Genomic DNA, 15568 nt, shown 5'->3' with positions numbered 1-15568 from the left:
TTAAATAATAGAGGTTATATGAATAAAATACTCAACATGAACTATGTGTAAATGATGCTTTAAGTGTGGGTAAAATTAAACTAAAATTGGAAAAGAGAGGGAGGGAGAGGGAGGGAGGGGGAGAGAGAGAGAGACTATGATTGGTTCAAAATGTTATGATGTTATGTTAAAATCATGTTATATTAAAGCATGGAAAAATTGAGTATAAAGTTAAATTCATGATTAATTAAAGATTGAATGGTGTATTATGTTGTGTGCCAAATGGTACAGGAGAGGTACGGGTTTAGTTCAATAGCAGGACTTCCTCATGAGTTCAGACCCTAGTTAAGTGTTCTTCACCTCCATTATGCATATGTTTTTTCTTTAGAATTTTGAATCATTATGTTATTAAAGTAATTGTTGTTAATTTATGTGATATAAATATTATTATGGAAATGATATGCATAAACTAACCGACCTTGATGGACCTAATATCATCTATTTTTGGATGATTAAGATTGAATGTTTAGACTAGCTGACTTTGATGGGCTAGTGGCACCCGTATTTGGATGACCGAGATTAAATGTTTAGACTAGCCAACCTTGACCAGGCTAGTGACATCCATGTTTGGATGATCAAAATTAAATATTTAGACCAGCTAGCTTTGATAGGGCTAGTGAATTGTATAGATTGTAAAATGTTGACAGGTACCTCTAATCTTAGAACGGATTAGTAGATTTCTGTCATTATTTCTCTTTCAAATTAGATTTAACTATGTAATTGGTAGGCAAGCTTTGGTATGTATTTAAATATTGATAACTTTCTTTTGAATTATTTAACTAAGAATAATATAGATGTTTATGAAATTAATAACTTGTAATGCATTAAATTATCTTAGTAAGTCAAAATATAAATGTATGTGATGATGGATATGAAATTTATTGTTTTTGAATGATGTGGTTGTGAATGAGTTTGATAAAAGGTCAGGATGGTTCATCCATGATTATACATTGTTTTGAGATGTATATAGAAATTTGTTGATAACTTGAGATGGTTTTAATATAAAAAAAACTCTAACAAAATTTAAGTAGAAATTTGGTTAGACTATATACAGCTTACAACGCATGAGAAAAGAAAAAAATATATAATAGTTTTTTGTTAACCTATGGAATAGACATGGGATTTTGTATGATAAAAAATAGGGTTGTTATAGATTTGTCCGCGTCAAATACTGTTGATTAGATATTTTTTAATTGACTGAGGTTATTGTTTTCTTTTTTACAATATTTTTGTATGGTTAAATTACTAGTGCTCTTAAAAGCAAAATTCTTTAACTTAAGTCTAGGCTTTTTTTTTTTGTTTTTTGAAATTTCACTTTTCAAAGCATGGTGTAATTATTCTATTGCCCTTAAAATCAAAATTCTTAAAGATTAACTTCAAGGACTTATTTGTAATCTCATATAGGTTTTGTTTTTGTTATATTCATTTGGTCTTAGGGGCAATTTGGTCTTCTAATTAATATCAATAACAATTAAAAAAAATTATTGATGCGTGAGAATTGAACTTCTTGATTGAGTTCAGGTTTGAGATTTAATAGGTTGTGATTTTTTAAGATTAACATAAGTTTTGGATATTCGTTTAAGTTTGCTTTGTTTTTCATATTATTAAATTAGGGTTATTTTTTTTATATTATTAAATTAATTGAATTTATTAAATATGGTCAACTCAATGAACAAAATCTTATATTGTTTCTTCTTTTTTAGAAATCCTAGTGTAACCTGAATTTTTACCCTTTTATGTTCAAAAACATCTGGTCCGGCCTGCAGTGTTGCGCTGACGACCACAATCTAGTATCTACTAATCTTTGGGGACTCATTTCAAGATTAGCAGAGAAGTGGATCTGGCTATTATGTGGGCCGAGAGTTCTGCAGCACATTTGTTTGCAAAGTCCACCAAGTTAGGAGGCAATGATAGAGAGAATTACACAGGAACTATGATTAAACATGAGACTATCGATGGTTTGCATCAAGGCAAGTGCAAAGGAAATCCAGGTCCTGGCACACACACCGCAGATGTGTTGCGTGTGTAGAGAGAGAGAGAGAGAGAGATAGAGAGATAGAGAGAGAATCATTGTAAATTCTATAAAAGAAAGGATCTTCTTGAATCAGAATATTTACATTGTTTTGAGCAAGTCCCCAAACCACCCACCTATGTATATATTATATACTACATAAGACAGATTTAAGCCATCACTAATATTATAACTTATAATAAAACAAATAACAAATGGGGAAGGGGGGAAATAATATTATAAATGATTATAATCATACAACAAAGAGATTCTGTTGTAAGAACCGCATGGGATTGCATCATGGATGCTGTAAACTGGAAATGCATTATTCTATGCTGAACTTTCTCCCGAGCTGCGATAAATTTCATCAGCGTGAGTTGCAGGCACATAGACAGCATCCAGCAGTGAGCTGTGTGTCCGCCCATAGAACGTATATACAAGCACTCCAACTATAAGCCATACAGAGACACGGGTCCAAGTGGCAGCACTGAAAGGTCAGCGAGAGAGGGAGGGAGCATGTTATATGACATGTTGAGAAAGAGAAATGAAGATCCACAGAATGAACAAATCATACAAGAGGATTGTTGGATAAATACACAAAGAAATGTTCAATAAATAGGCAAAATACTAATTCTCTGAATGGTAATCGCATAGTAACTGCGGCTTGATTGATTTTCACTCACCCAAGATTAATCAAAAGGTAGATGTTGACAAGAAAGCAGACAATAGGAAGGAGTGGAACAAATGGGCAGATAAAACCTGAAAAGATATATATTTTTTCTTAGTTCACCAAACTTTAATCAAACGAATTCTTAATAATGTAATACCAACATAACCAGCTATATGGTACATATACTTGTGTGTGTTTACACTGCAAATGAATGCCTGGTAATACAAAACCTACCGAATCGAGTAATGATTAGAATTTAATGCACTAATAAAATGCAGTGGTATGAGATAAGACTCGATTGGAAGACGAGCATGCACATATAGAACACTCCTCATGTGTGTGCAGATATGAGAGCCAATGGAAACCTAGTGGTGTCCCATCTAGGAACTATCTCAGGATGCTACAGATAATGGTAGCTTAACCGCTGGATTTACTTGAATGTCCACATGTTATGAGCAAGTATTGTGGCTAGACTGTTGAAAATACCCTTTCCTCCAGAGTGATTCGAGTGAGTAGTTAACCTACATGAGAACTCCTTTATTTGGGAACACGACACAAATTAATTCCTAACTGTGGTAGGGCATTACTATAGTTGAGCATTTTTTTTATTCTGTAACATAAAGGCCTGTGGTCAGACATCCAAGTTATCCTATATAAATGGCATGCTAAATGCATGCACTTGACATATTATGACATTTCCATCAAATTTATGTGCATGTAGTAACTAGACTGACCTTATGAAAACAAGAAACTGCACACGGTATAAGAGCAAAAAGCCACATACCTCCTGAATGCCCAAAGGTGTGCCTCGCATCATCTTGTTCTATACAGGTCAGCACAATCAGACCAAAAAGGAGAAGTGCACCACCAATTCCACACACTATAAAACGAAGAAGTCTGATGGAGGAACAATCCAATCAAATAATAGCATTGAAAGAAAAACAGAAAAAAGTTCATGTCTTGTCCAAAAAGCATTGGGAAATGTATGTATGTAACTGGAAATTACTGTTACGGTCAATATTGACCCACCTAGGAAGATTCAAGTCTGAAGCTGCATAAGCAAGGAGAAATGCCCCAACACATGTGGCTGTTATGGTCCAGCCAGCAATTTTTCGCCTGCTCCCTTCATTTATAACAACTGAAACAAATTAAAAATAAACAAGAATCAAAGTTACAAACCATCAGATGAAAGTCAAAGTTGCGCAATAAATTCAGCTCAGGTGCTACACTACGTTAAAGTACTGGGAGTCAGGTCTAACATCTTTAGATTAAAATCTATAGATGAATACCATCTGTAAGCATTTCAAAGCACTGTAATTTAAGCAATATATCTTTTACGTATGCCAAGTAGGAATTCTGAAACACATGCCATATAAATGGGCGGGTGATTGGAGATGATGAGAGATGTTTAGATTATTTACAGATCCTAATAAGTAATATTCATATGCATGCCAAGAAAAGTAAAAAGCGATAGCTGCAATGAACTTACAATTGCCTTGAGCCTCTTGTTCTACAATTATTGGATATTCAATTGCTGTTGCTTTGCCTAATAAAGGCAAATTGCTATCCATAGAGGTACCGGCATAAAAACCAGACTTTTCCTTAGTGACATCTGGGCTACCTGTACTGTACCGTAATGACACAGAATCAATAATCTCCTGAAGTGAAGATGGAAAAGGCACCTCATTTGGTGGTACATATCTCAGTATCAATACAGAAATTGCTACCATAGTGAATGCCAGAAGCGTTCCCACACTGACCTGCACAAAATGACATTATTCAGAATTGACGTTACAGTAAGAAAAAATTATTTGAAAGTGTAGAGGTTTCCCATAGTCATTATTCATATACCATTATGTTATTGCATGCCACTCTCATGCCACAATCCATAGTTTAGGTACTCATAATTTGAACATAAAAAATGTGGTCAGACAATACCTCAAGAAATGTGACATCCATCTTGAAATTAGCACCAAAGATGTGAACTTTCTCCCTTTCTTTGGGTTTTAACTTTTTCATATTAGTGGATTTCAAGGGGAGGTCACTGTTGCTTAGTGTAGGTGGGACATTTATGTATGTATATGTACATAGAAATACACATGCATGCAAAGTATATAGAGCAGCAGTCTCTTGAATTTTTTATGTACATGAGCTTGCCAGAGAATGAAGCAATCATTAATTTTCTTTTGATTTTGATTTGAATGTGTTGCATAAGTTGGATAATAGAAACTGGTAAAAATCTTAAAACAAAGGGGCAGGTCAGAGGTAGGGAAAAACTTTGGTTTTACATTTACAGAAAGACAACCTATTTGTTCATTTACCAAAGTAAAGAACTATTAGCAGTAACAACCCTCATTCACGCATGAAGATGGAAGCAGGAAATCTCCTATTTCCTCCATCAGGAACTGATGGCGCAGGAAACTATTATTCTTGGCAGGTAGGAAATAGGAGAGGGAGAGACTACTCAGCCGTTTCATGTCCCATCACCTTTCCTACTTAAACTTGAAGTAAATGGGTCCAAGCCCAACCCACACAGGCCTCATCCGCGACAGCAATACTATATTGCACATTCACTTTCAAATTTCACTTACCATCCCAGCTAATTGTGAAACATCCATAAAAAATGCCAGTACTGCAGAACCTAAGCCAGTCACCAATGTGCTCTTAACAGGAACTTGGCTCTTTTTATTAATATCTGAAAAGAATGATGGCAGCAATCCATCTCTAGCCATTGCCATTAAAATTCGAGGCTGAGAAAGACAAAATCTATGTGTGAATCAACCACTTAGAGATAAAGACAAGGTCAATACAATTCACCAAGAAAAAAAAAATTCACAAACAAACAGAAGAGTTCAGTAACATTTGGCGGATCTTCTAAAGTAAGAGACAAAAGAAACAGATTAAGCATTCCTTCACACTAAGGCAGATGTACAAGATAACCACCAATTAGAGAAAATTTAAGCTGAGTTATTGCCTCTCGTAAATAACACATTCTAGCATTAACCAGCCAGTTGCTGTCCTCAAGTTTATTACACACATGGTTTACTTACTCAAGAATCCCTTTATGAACCTATTGCAACAAGCTTTTCATCTTGACAATGGTGCTCGATGAGATTAACACCAATGACTTGTTGCATATTAGGCATCACAAGGTCTTCTAATATTTGTGTTATGTTCCATCATGATAGAGAATCTCGAAGTCAATCTCTTTCTGCATTGCCCTTCAGCTTGATATCTGCAGCAAACATTGTTTGCGTTTGTTACCGTTGAAATTATGAGGATGGTTGAACAACTGTTGCTGATTTCTTTTGTGGTCAAGGGTGGGAGAGAGATTTTAAGAACCATGGAGATATGCTTTTAGTGCAGTTTTTGGTGCATTTGGAAGGAGGGCAAGGCAGGATTTTCAATCATCATTTCACATTGAGGCAGTTAGTGTGGGATAGGATACTCTTCCTGGCTTGTTTGTGGTGTCACATGGCAGGAGCTTTTAGGGGCATTTCCAGAGCTGATATTCAGAGGGATTGGAGTGCTTTATTATTTTGATCTAGATTACTGTGTATATTTCACTTTCCCAGAGGATGACTTACTCTCAATGTTGTTGTGTACAATTCATTCTTTCTAATAATACTCTCTTCCTCATCAAAAAAAGAAAGAGAATCATGATAGAAGGAAAAGACAGTGTGGAGCCTACTGATAAAGTACTGGAATGTCAGAAAATACAAACTAATACAACACAGGTTTTGAAGGATCAGCCATGTTTATGAAATAAAGGAAATCAAAATACACTTTGTACTTGAACTAAAAGTTATAGTCTATGTGGGCAGTCATGAGGTGCATGGCTGGTTGAGAACAACCAAGAACAATATTCATCATATAACAGATTGCATCCAGGAGTAGCAAGTCAGAACAATATGGTATGCTAGCACCTTGAAGAGTCTGTTTAATTACCTGAGGAAGTATTGAGCCCATCAATGTTGAGCAGAGAGCCATAACTGCTCCGGCAGCTACTAAGTACCTGCACGCACAAGCAACAAAAGGACTTGTAAACCAAAACAGTTCAATTACTTCCTATATAATTTAGGAGAAAACAGTAATGTACCACGCATTTGACCAAAAGAAACAAACTTACGCTGCCCATTGCATCCCATATGCAGCGAATGCAGAGGAAATAGGGGTATCAGGATCCATAGCATAATAAGGTACCAGACCAACAATGACAACAGAGACCAGCATATACAAACAACAACAAATAGACAATGCGAGACCAATGCCTAGAGGTAAATCTCGCTGAGGATTTTTAACCTGTTAGAAAATATGCAGGCACAAAATAAGATTCCCTCAAGTCGCTGTGTTCCTATGAAATGAAGACTGCACACATAAAATAACTACTGTAGGAAAGAATAGGGAAGGATTAACCAAAAATAGGGAGATGCGTACCTCCTCAGCAGTGCTGGCAACTGAATCAAAACCAATGTACGCAAAAAAGACAGTTGCAGACCCTGCAAGCATCCCGTCCACCCCAAAAGGAAAGTACCTATGAGTTCAGAAACATCATATCAGTTATGAACTTTTTACAGAAAAAGTTTCAAAATTGAATCTACAATCTGGGATGTCTACTACCCAGCAGGAAGTTCATATCCAGCCCATCCAGTCTTGAAGCCAAGATAACTACCAGCTATTATGATGAATAGCATGGCACACACATTTATGGAGGTTACTACAGCTTGTGCCAGAGTACTCTGCACAATGATGTTACTAGAGGACATTAATATAATAACGAGATAAGAAAGAAGAACTTTACCCAAGTATAATTGCATGACAAAAGAGAAAAAAGGAACATGACAAAGAGTTATGGTAGGGACCTCCTTTATTCCCACGCACAAGAGCCCAGTGACAACCAATACCAGAACAGCAGCACAAGGGTCAACCACAACATCAAGCCCAGGTATATGTTGACGAGCCAGAAAAAATGGTAGACTGTCCTGACCTCCAAAGAACAATGCCTATAATCATAAAACAAATAAGTAAGAAAAATAAACAGTAATTCAAAAATAGATGAAGGAAAAAAATAATAAAAGAAAGCACACAGACTATCCCAATCTGGAGAACATCCTCCATAAAAAAAAATGCCTGGACAGATCAGAGGAAAAAAAATTAAGACTTTCTCATAAAAAAATACCGATTATTTACCACCTTGTCAGTCAACTAATCAAATTAAAGAGCATCAGCAATTCCTTTCCTAGATTTTTTTATTTATTTTTGGTTGAAACCAAGGATCTAGTCTAAAGCATACTACCTACTTACCACTTGGACTAATAACTGGAAGCATCGTAGACATTTAGGTAAACATGGAAGAACATTAATATATTAGGAATTCTTGCGAAGGAAACAAGGATGCCCCAAATGACCCTTCAAGTTTCAAATGTAAATGGTAATTATCAAATAGCTCAAGCATTTTAGTAAAATATTCAATTACATTGAAGCTAGAATCCACAAAAGGACTGACATGTTGTCACTATAGCTTGATCATCTGAGAAAAATTACTAGCATGTTCTTTCATACATCGTACAAGAAATGAAAGAATTGGCAATGCTACTAATTTTGTGTTCTTTCCAAAATTCTAAATCAACAACAGGGATGCAATTAGCCACTATGCATCAAGATCACAATGCATGAAAACAGGAAATTGTGAACCTTTTCCATCTACAAAGAGAACAATGTAAAGTAATTATACTCAAAACAATAAGATTGAAATAATTATACCCATAGAATTAAAAGAACCAAAATCTTAGTAAATTGAAGATTAGTTAACAGAAAGTCACTGAACTAGGTTTGGGGATATGCCACGAGCAACTGCTGAACCACCAATTGTGTATTCCAATATTAAAGCCCAGCCAATCAACCAAGCAACACTGCAAATTAAAAATGCAGAAATCACTGAGCATAGGGCATTGCAGGTTCTAGAAAATGCAATATTCAGTCCAAAAATAAAACATAAATACAAACAAAGAACTACCAGAACACAATGCCCGAGGATACTATTATATAAATCAGAAACTATATCAGCAACAGCAAGAAGTGTGCTGAAAGTTTATTGCATCATGGAACCAAGATATGGTCAACCAAATCCCCCAACAAAATGTTGCGATGGTAATTGAAAAACTAAGCCAAGCATCAACTTATTTATAACCTTTGAATAAAGAGATAACACGATATAAACCAGGAACCAAATCTTTGAGAGACTGCCACAGAAGTAAATATGCTATCGTAGAAGAAACAACTAATACTTACCCTTCTCCAACACATATGTAGGAATAATGATATGCACTGCCGGCAGATGGACAACGACTTGCAAGTTCTGCATAGCAAAATGCTGAAAGAGCAGCAGCAATTCCAGCTATCAGAAAGGATATAAATAGAGCAGGTCCAGAATGCTCCCTAGCAACTGTTCCAACAAGAATATAAATTCCAGCTCCAATAGTTGAGCCAACACCTGATTGGAGTTCAAAAGTCAGCAATTCATCGATAGAAGGCAAGCTATAGCACATGAACCACCATTCGAAACTTAGAAAACTAACACAGTAAATACTGAAACTTACTAAAACGATAAAATATTTTCAACGTTTTGGATTGGCATCAAGATAATGCTTGGCAGGACCAAACATTTTGGCTTATGTTTTAATAGAAGTTAAATTTTAATTAAAAAAAAGTTAATACAAAGAAAATATTATTTGGTTAAGACAACAAGGAACTGACTGACATATCCAACAAAAATAAAGGGGGAAGAAAGCTTAAATTCCTGACCAAAGCAAAAGGCCAAGACCAGAAACCAATTAACACAATCAGCATCAACTCATCAAGCAAAGTAGCAAAGAAAAATGAATGAAGAAGCACAAGACAACCAAAACCCATGATCCAAAAAGACCAACAACAAACCCCATATGAAATTCTTTGGTAAAAAAGAATAATTATTATCCAAAAAAGAAGAAGAAGAAGATACCAATAGCAATAAGGTGTGGAACAGACAACTCCTTGGCTAATTGATGATGACCATGTCGTTTAAAATGAACAGAATCAACCTGTTTTCTCCTTATCAAACTCCTAAAACAACCACCACCCCTCACACCGTTTTGTGAACCAACAAGAAAACCCATCAAGTTTCTCAACTCCCCCCTTACAAAAACAACTTCTTCTGTGAATAATAATTTACCAACTGGGTATGTTTCAAACTTGCAATAAATAAATAAAAAAATCCTCCTAAAAGTTGGTAAATTTTATTATGAACAAATACTAAAATCTAAGCAAACCCTGCCAGCATTTCCTCCCTGTCAAAATAATTAAGTTTTATGGAATCTATTATCGTTTTGGTTTAAATAAGGGAAGCGGCAGATCCTGAAGACCCAAAGGAAATGAGGGAGGAGTTGTTTTACGGACAAGAGTGTTTGACCAAGGAAAATGAAAAAAGCCCTGTCAAGTGTTTGTTTCCTTTTAGAACAGTAAATTAAAGGATTCAAGAAGAAAAGATTAGACAAGGTCTTGATTGCCTGTTGTCCGCTCTGCCTCTGCCCATGAATTGGATTGGATTGGTCGCCAACTCCATGATGAATGTAGATGTAGAGAGAGAAGTGAATCCAATTCCGTAGATTCTTCTGGTCCCACTATTTCTGCTTTTCCATTTTTGCACGCATTCTGTTTGCAAGGCAGTCTTCCCATTTCACAGGCCAATGAAAACAAAAAACATTATGGAAAGGCTTTTTTATTTTAGGAAATGATTGTTTTTTTATATATATTTTTTATTTAAAAAAATTTAATGTAATTTTTTTTATTTTTAACATCGATATAATAAAAAAATATAAAAAAAAATTAAATACCTTTTTAAAAAATTTTAAAATATAAAAACAAACAAATTTTAAGTTGTCTATTCATACTTATATTTATTAGTTGATAAATTTAAAAATTTATTTGGCATAAATTTTCAATTATTTTTTTATAAATAAATTGTGATAAAAATAAATTAAAATAACTTTGATTTATAATCATGACTTAAAACAATAATTTTTTTAAGCAAAGATGTAATATAAGTTATAATTCTAAAATTAAAAATATTAACTTTTGATTAAATTAAAATTTTGACTCAAGTTTTCAATAAATTTTTTATTTAATTAAAAATTATTTCTAACAAATGTATTCATTACTTTTTTTGAGTCAAAATTTTTTTAAAAAAAAACAACTTAAATTAATTCCTAAAAATCATACCAAACATAATCTAAGAACTTGTTTGTTTTTGTTTTCGACTTGCAACTCTAATAAAGTAATGTTTTTTCATGTTGAAACTTAGCTACATTACTTGCTATCTTAAACCTGCTGCTGGAAGCACCCAGTGATTGGGGAGCAATTCAAACTTCTGTGTTGTGATGAAAGGTTTATTAGTTTGTTGGTGCTAAGGTTTGTTCATATTATTGATGTGCTACTTTGTCTATGAAATCAACGAATTAGAACCAGTGAATCATCATTTAGCATCATTAAGAGGCTGCTTGGTAAATGTTAATTAAACTCTGTTTTATTCTAGCTATTTAATCGGTTTGTTTTTTAGCAGCAGTTCATTAAAATATGAAAATTTCCCTTTCTCATGTATTTTTCTGTGTTGCTCCTTTGGATGAAGGCTGCACCTTCATCAGCAGGCAGGAGGAAGCGGGCATGGTCAGAATCTGACGAGGATGAGATTTCAGAGAGGAAGCCACAGTCGAGCCTTCTGCGAGAGAATTCTGCTGATCTGCAGAATAGTGATGGTGAATTTAGAGACAAGAGGCAGGAGAACGCTGCTGTTGATGATGAGGATTGATATGGAACATTTTGAACCCTCTTTAAGGACAGGGGGGAACTAACATGCCGGCATAAGGTGAATGGCCTTGCACTCCGGGGAGGAACTCAAATCTCTTCCAGTGTTTTGGTCCCCTGAACCTGAACTACTTCCATAGTTCAATTCTGTATGGTTTACTATAGAAGTATCCTACTGAAAATGCAACTTTTGCATCCTTGTACATGCACCAGCCATGCTGAACAGTTGCATCCTTGAATTTTGTTTTAGAATCTTGTATATTTTAGGCAGAAGCTGTACAGTTGAGATCCCCTGACCAATCTCTATGAAGAAATTGTTGAAGCTCGAACTTTTCTTTTACTCCTTCGGGTCTGTTGCCGAGGTGGGATTGATAGGGAGGGAGGGTGAGAAGGGATGAATGAGATAATAGTCTCTCTCAAGTTAATGGTAATATGATCTGTCATATCATTGAAATGCAAATTGTTAATTTTGAAAATTAATGGTTTTTATTTCTTTATAAGGAAAAACTCCAGCTGCCCACAGATTGATAAATTAATTTGCAATTGAATTTACCTCTTCGGCATTGTTAAAACGACATGCTTTGTCCAGGATTTACATGTTACCTTAGCCAAGTCCAAGGTTGATGTTTTTTAACTTGACTTAGTTTATATTTTAAGATTATTTTAGGGTTGTTTGTTTTTGTGTTTAAAAAGTATTTTAAAAAATATTAAAAAATATTTTTTTATTTCAAATTAATATTTTTTGGTGTTTTGAGATTATTTTTAAATTAATATATATTTGTTACGAGTTTGACGAGTTAACCTAGATTGATTAGAATCAATCCAACACGTCATATTCTCAATGTTAAAAAAAAATGAATTTTAATTATTTTTTAAATTCAAATCTATTTTTAACGGTAGTTCATATCGTCTTTATACCCGAGTGTCTAGTCTTTATTTTTCATGTTATTTTTTGTTCTTTGATTTTTTTGTCTTGAAACCCACTAAGTCGATGGAGTCACTCAAAGCAATTCTCACATAATTTAATTGGAAACTCATACTTGTCAAAGACTCAAGTCGGGGGTTTTAAGTTTGACTTGTTGGACCGTGTTTCATTGTAATATTAAAAAAATTCCCCACAACTTTGATATTTTTTTTTATGTTAAATTTTTTTTAATTAAGCTCATAGCATAGCACGAGAAGTAAACTAATAAGTACTTATTTTTAATTTAGTATATCTTTAAAATACTAGTTTATTGATTATATGAGAGATGAAATGACATGAAAGACAAACATTTGTTTAATATATTGGGTTTGATGTTGACGTGTACAAATAACCTGTTTTTTAAATAGAGTTTGGATATGTTTGGCAGTATGATGCATAGTATTTTTACATAGTGCTTTTCAATTAAGAATACATTAAAATGGTGTTTTTTTTTTAGTTTTTTTTAACACCAACACATCAAAACCATCAAAAATCATCTAAAAGTATTGATTTGATTTTTTTCAAGTGAAAAACAGTTTGAAAATACAAAACCAAACACTCCTTGTATGAGTAGTTTTTGCAACCCAAACTCTAACACAATCCAAACTCTAAATAAACCAAAATTTTAGGATAGATAGACCTAACTCATGTGTGCTAACCACCATATTAAATTTGAAGTTTAAAAACCTAAATATACTAATAATAATAAATAAATTTAAATTTAAATTTTTTAACAATTTCTTTCATTCTTAGTTCTCATTTGGTAAAACCCTAGTATATGACATTAAGAGATATACTAACGTTTGCTCTCTTTTTTTATTTCTTGAATTCAAATTTTAAGATTAATAATTAGAAGAATTTATACCCTTAAATGCATTAATGAGGTGAGATGTGCTTTCAAAATCTTTCAAGAAGAGAATTTAATCATTATTGACACACAAGTTTATCCGAGAATACCTTTAATTAATTGAATATAAAGAAAAAAAATACAACATAGTATATAAAACAATCCTTTTTTCCTTGAAAAAGAGAAAGATTTATCTTCCTTCTCTTTCCATTAAGCTTTTTATTCTATAGTGTTATTCATTTTGTACAAGTTAGGCTCTTATAATAGGATCTGTAACTAACCTTTTAGGGTTGGACTATTGATCGAAAATGTTCATCATTAATTAGTGGTCACAATTATCTATTGGAAGTGAGAATAGTCAATCAATTGCATGTACATCATTTAAAGGTGATGAACCAGAATTTATCAGTATTTTTAAATAATTTTTTGTTATCTCAAAGCCCATTTTAATAACGGTTCATGCCTTGAAGGCTTTTTTAAAATGGGTTCGGGCCTAGGAGTCAAGTGCAATGTGCGTCCTAATGTCTCATAGGCCTTGTGATACAATCCAAGAAAGGGTTGAACAAGGAAATTTGGATTCTAACGTAATTGTGTCTACTATCTTATAATTCTCAATCATACTGTTGAATTGGGCTGAAAATCTACCTAGAGTTTCCCAGCATATAATTCTATGTTGGGGTATAATTTAATGTTAATCAAAATTTAGAAAGGCCTTGCCATATAGGTTAGAATAGACTGCATAAGTTTGGTTATTTACTTTATTTTGACTTGTAGTAATGCATTTATAACCCCACTTTACTCTCATGACCATGCGACATCAAGAGATTATGAATAATTTATCATTTACAAATCCTGACATGTACAAAAATTGATTTTTACCTCATATTGAGAAAAAAAGTGTTAGAGAAAAAGACGATGAAGGAGAATTGACAAGGATGGTCTTTGGTGTAACAGAAACTAAAGAAAAGAGATAACTTTCTTATTTTCTAAGAGAGTAAAGATTAGCAGATACATGCCTAGTATTACATGCAATTAACCTAGTAGTTATAGGTCTAAAATCTCTTTCTTTGCTCTTCCATATTCAATGATGATTATATTTATATTTTTGTTTTCTTTTCGATGTCTTCATCTTTAATGTTCTTGTTGTCTTCGAATTCTTCTTGTCACACTAAATATTGAATTGTCCTAGCTCATTTAATAGAACCATAACCATATTTGAAGGTAAAAAAAATAATCAAATCATGAGAAGGATGGGAAATAAGGCAAGAAAAATAATACATGTACTCCATATACATCGCTCCAAAGAAACTCATTTTCTAAAAGCATAAAATTGTATCAATTTTGGCTATATCACAATTGGATATATAAAAACCTTCATGCGTTTGTTAAGGAAGGTAAGGTATTATAGCATGTTATTAGTACTCTCCCATTAAAAAAACACCCTTACTTCTCGCATTCATATGATAGAAAAATTAATCCAATATATTTTACAGCCCATTCTTTTTTTTCCCTCTATTATGGACTTAAATTTTCCTTAAAATATGTTTGTTAAGGTATTGTTTGGACAATGTTAAAAGGTGAAAAACCAAGCAACATCTTTATTCCCTTCATTTGCATTCCTTTAGTTCAAAATAGTTCTTAAATATGCAAAATACATCATGAATTTATCAAAAACTAAGTTGACTAAGTTATATTTCACAGCTTAGAAAATATACCCCTTACCAACTAATCTATCGAGGGAAACTCGAATCCATATCTTAAATTAGCAATAAGAACAGTTAATTCTGATTCCCTAATAACTAAAAACTATAAATAAAAACCCTAAAATTCCCTTACCACATGTTGCCATGATACTTGAGGGTGTATAGCCACCCTCTAGTGAATGATCAAAGTGACTATGAACTTTATGTTTTCCTTTACCATTATTTTCAACTAGGGTGATGTCGAAAAGGACACGAACATCACTATTTTCTCTAGAAAGATCAATAAAAATAGAGACATAAGAAGGATTGCGTGAGTAGAAATAAATAGTTCATTCATACCTAACAATAGTGAAAATCTAGTTAGTTATATGTTTCCTTATACCAATTTCTTTGGCTAATGAGTAGCCTTGAATTGTAAATTTATGGGATCCATTTACTATTTTTGTTATGGACAGGGAGAAGGTTGGGGATGTGCATGATAGTGGTGGGGAGGTGG

The 15568-nt window shown here is 33.5% G+C and overlaps 1 protein-coding gene across 2 annotated transcripts; it reads right to left on the bottom strand.

Moving 5' to 3' along the window:
• Positions 1 to 2109: 2109 nt before the first annotated feature.
• Positions 2110 to 10407, bottom strand: LOC7482378 (cationic amino acid transporter 2, vacuolar). Of its 2 annotated transcripts, XM_002319153.4 has the most exons (14): positions 9721 to 10407; positions 9012 to 9213; positions 8548 to 8632; positions 7583 to 7723; positions 7341 to 7459; positions 7158 to 7254; positions 6850 to 7022; positions 6669 to 6735; positions 5312 to 5470; positions 4210 to 4480; positions 3750 to 3858; positions 3505 to 3617; positions 2734 to 2809; positions 2110 to 2537 (listed from the first exon to the last, which is right to left on the bottom strand). In XM_002319153.4, the coding sequence occupies exons 1-14, from the start codon at positions 9872 to 9874 to the stop codon at positions 2381 to 2383; spliced, it is 1923 nt and encodes a 640-aa protein (XP_002319189.3). In that variant the 5' UTR covers positions 9875 to 10407; the 3' UTR covers positions 2110 to 2380. The 2 variants fall into 2 exon arrangements, with proteins under 2 accessions (XP_002319189.3, XP_024439840.2); XM_024584072.2 differs by lacking the exon at positions 5312 to 5470.
• Between the last annotated feature and the right edge of the window lie 5161 nt (positions 10408 to 15568).

Source organism: Populus trichocarpa, chromosome 13 (genome assembly GCF_000002775.5).
Source record: "Populus trichocarpa isolate Nisqually-1 chromosome 13, P.trichocarpa_v4.1, whole genome shotgun sequence".
Taxonomy (NCBI): Eukaryota; Viridiplantae; Streptophyta; class Magnoliopsida; order Malpighiales; family Salicaceae; genus Populus; species Populus trichocarpa.
The sequence above is the reverse complement of the archived record's forward strand: the minus strand, read 5'-3'. Positions and strand labels throughout refer to the sequence as shown.